Below are 3587 nucleotides of genomic sequence, written 5' to 3'. Positions count from 1 at the left end.
AACTCGCTCCACTGCCACGCTGAGACTCGGCAGACTTGTGCCGCCGCGGCGGCCGCGCTCGCCCCCCGGCACCCGCCTCGGCCGGCCCTTACCGTAGTGGGGGATGATGGCCCAGGCCATGGCGGACGCGTAGATGCCGCCGATCATCCAGAACATGCAGAGCCAGCTCAGGTGCTCCCCGCGCTTCTCCTGCGCCAGGAACTCGGAGAAGTAGGAGAAGACGATGGGGATGGAGCCGCCGATGCTGGGGACAGAGCCGGCGTGAGCGCCGCCGCCCCGGCCCCGCGCGGCTCCGGAGCAACGGGGCTCGGGGGGGTGGGGGGCGGACGCATGGGTGCCCTTGCAAGGTGCTGCCCCCCTCCCCTTACCCCACGCCCGAGAGCAGCCTGCAGAAGAGGAAGGTGCCGTAGCCCTGGACGAAGGAGGAGAAGAAGGCGAAGACGCTGTTGACGGAGAGGGAGATGAGGAGGCACTGCCGTCGTCCCAGGCGGTCGGCCAGCCCGCCCCACAGGAACGCGCCCACCATCATGCCCAGGTACACGATGAGCCCTGGGTCAGCGTGGAGCCTGAAACCTCCCCCCCCCAACCACCACCACCAAATCCTGCACCGAGCTCCTCAGCTCCCCCGGCCCCAGCAGGACCACGCACCGCCGGGAAGGGCGATGGGGAGGCAGCTGGGAAAGGGGCCCAGGAGTCCTGCCCCCCCTCTCCACCCCTCCCCACACACACATACTCCTTCTCTGCATTGCTCTGGCTGGGAACAGGAGGAGGAGAAGGTTGGAGGACGCCCAGGACGCCTGGGTCCTCCCCAGCCCTGGAGCCAGGGTGTCTGGGCCTCCTTTTGCCACCCCTCCACCGGAGCTGGCCAGGGGACCCAGGTGTCCGGGGACCGCTGGGGTCTGCTTTCCCCACTAGCCAGTGCTGCCACCCCCTTGCTCCCCACCACCTCCCTCTGTGCCCCCATGTCCCTCCATACATCCTCATGGCCCCCTACATCTCCCTGTCCCTTATGTCCCTTCAAACCACCTGTGTCCCCCCATGTCCTTCCATATCCCGTGTCCCCCTATGTCCCTCCATATCCCTTCATGCCCCCTGTATCTCTCCCTGCCCCTCCACACCATCTCCCCCCTGGTCCCTCCATCTCCTGTGTTCCCCATGTCTCCCTCTGTGCCCCCCATGTCCCCTCCATCTCCCTCTGCCCCCTCTAACCCCTCCATATCTCTGTGTCCTCCCAGACCTTCTCATATCCCCCCCACACATCCCGGTGTCTCCCCCCCCATCCCACATCTCCTAGTGTTCCTGGGCATCCCCCACATCCCTGCACACCCCCATAGCTCCGTGTCCCCCCAGGTCCCTCCGTGTCCCCCACATCCTGGCTCACCCAGCATGCCCTTGTTGGAGTCGGAGAGGCACATGTCCTTCTCGGCGCTGGGCAGCACGAAGCCCACCACGAAGACCTCGACGCCGTCGGCCATGAGGGCCAGTCCCAGGACGAAGTAGAGGGTCCACTGGAAGCGGCCGTGGCCGCACTCCTGCAGGATGAGCTCGTACTGCTGCGCCAGCTCCTCCTTGTCCTTCCGCCGCTGGCCCTCGGCATCGTCGAAGGCGCCGAAGGCGCCGCCGGCCGCCGGCTCGCCGCCCAGGCGCTCGCCGGCCTTGAGYGACTCGTTGCGGGGGATGCCCTGGTACTCGCCCTCGTAGATCTCATCCTCCTCGTCGTGGCCCTCGGTGGCATCGCTGGAGGCGCCTTCCTCCTCGTTGGCYGCCTCGCCGCCCCGGTAGTAGCCGTCCTGCGGCGCGTAGTCTTCGTCGTCCTCCTCCTCCTCGAAGCGCGAGTAGGAGCGCTTGGTGTACTCGTCCTGCATGCGGTCCATGCCCTTGCTCACCTTCTTGGCCGCATGCTTCTTCACCTCCTTGGCRATGTCCTTCGCGCCCCGGATGAAGGCCGTCCGGTCTCGGAAGCTCTCGTCCATGATGCCTGTCGTTTGGCTCAGCCCAGGGGCGGGGGTGTCACGGGGGGATGCACGCGCCTTGGCTGGGGGGTCCTGCCCTGATGGCCTCAAGCCCGGGGGCCAGTGRTGACCGCGGGTCTCTGGTGGGATGCGAGAGGCCGGGCTGGAGCTCTACCCATTCGCTTGGCACGGGTGAAGGCGGCTGCGGGCCCCCGGCACCGGCCCAGACCTGCAGGAGCCCAGACACACGCAGCTGTGATTTAGGGGGTCAGGAAACAGCCCCGCATCACTCCCTGGCCCTGCTTCAGCGTGAGCTCCATCCCGGCAACGTACAGGTTCCCCTCTCTGCTCATTCAGAGGATCAGGTCATTTAGAGAAACTTTGGCACTATATTTCAGTAAGATTTAGGCACCCAAAGTCTGCTGACCTGAGTCCCTCAACCCAATTCTCCACTGTCTAATACTGTGGTTGAGCACAAGCTATGGCGCTTGCTTGTCTGTCTCTGCCGCTTTTCTCCAGCTGTCTATTTGAGCCAAAAAACACTGGCACCGTGTATCTTTGAGGCATCAGCCCTTGTGTCAAATTCGGTTAGGCCAGGCTTTCTGGGTGGAGGGAACGACATGCCGGCTGTGAGATCACACAAGTTTCATTTCATCAGCACTTCAGGGTTGGGAGAAATAAAAAAAAAAATGTGCATGAAGGGAGCACTGCATGCAAGAAAGGAAGGGTTCGATAYGGATGAGAGGAAAAACAGATCAGCCCAGACGAACAGACGGGCAAGACAAGCTGAAAGACGACGGGTTTGGGGCTGCCACCTCTCCCCTGCCGATGCGACGCTGCCAGCCCTGCCTGTCCACCAAGGGACCTTGCTCCGCTCCATCACCCCGGTGTCCCTCGGGAAGGGGATCGGAGCTCAGACCTCGGCATGGCAGTGCCCCCCATCCAGACCCACAGCGGGGCTCCCAACAGCACCGAGCACTCGCCAGAGCAACTGGTCCCGGTAGGGAGTGGGACAGAAGACGCAGATGCCACCAGCCCCTCTACCACCCAGCGGCAGGCCGGGGCCCCCCACGCCACGCAGAACCCCCCCGCCTCATTGACGGGCCCCCCCAGGCCACTCAGCCCATTGAGAAAAAAGGCCACTCCGTTCCCTCAATGGGGCCAGGAAGGTGGGGCCGGGCCGTCAGCCAATGAGCGTCAGGGGGCGTGGCCAAGGCACCCGCATCAATGGGGCTGGGGGGGGGAGGCCCAGCTGTTCAGCCAATGAGATTCAGGGGGCGGAATTCCCTCCCCCCCCCAGCCCCGCCAGGACCCCCGGGCAGGGGCGGTCGTGGGGGGGGTGGGGGGACCCTGGGGACGGGGCCCCTGGGGACGGGGCCGGCGCAGCTCTGCCGACCCCAGCGCACCCGGCGTCGCAGTGGCGGCCCCCCGCCGGCAGCGAGGACCTGGGGGCACCCCTAGAAGGGGGCCCCGCGCACCCCGCCCCGGGGGGGGGGGGTTCCTCCGGGCACCTAAACCCCACGCTGGGCTTCAGCCCCCGTCCAACCTGGTCCGTCCGGGTCAATCCCGCGAGGGCCGGGGCGCGCGCGAGCTGACGCCCCAGGACCGCTGGCCCTGGGGGAAGGGGCTGCCGGG

At 66.2% G+C, this 3587-nt stretch overlaps 1 protein-coding gene across 1 annotated transcript in view; it reads right to left on the bottom strand.

Moving 5' to 3' along the window:
• SV2A (synaptic vesicle glycoprotein 2A) overlaps positions 1 to 2607 on the bottom strand; it is a 6424-nt gene extending 3817 nt beyond the window's left edge. Inside the window, exons 1-3 of the mRNA XM_085319963.1 lie at positions 1382 to 2607; positions 369 to 549; positions 4 to 244 (exon numbers count right to left, since the gene is read on the bottom strand). Coding sequence (XP_085176089.1) covers positions 4 to 244; positions 369 to 549; positions 1382 to 1973 — 1014 coding nt within the window. The 5' untranslated portion in view covers positions 1974 to 2607. The remainder of the gene's footprint in view (positions 1 to 3; positions 245 to 368; positions 550 to 1381) is intronic.
• Between the last annotated feature and the right edge of the window lie 980 nt (positions 2608 to 3587).

This window comes from Rhea americana, unplaced genomic scaffold (assembly GCF_003343005.1).
Source record: "Rhea americana isolate MKP2758 unplaced genomic scaffold, rheAme1 scaffold_605, whole genome shotgun sequence".
Taxonomy (NCBI): domain Eukaryota; kingdom Metazoa; phylum Chordata; class Aves; order Rheiformes; family Rheidae; genus Rhea; species Rhea americana.
This window is presented reverse-complemented; position numbering and strand designations above follow the sequence as displayed.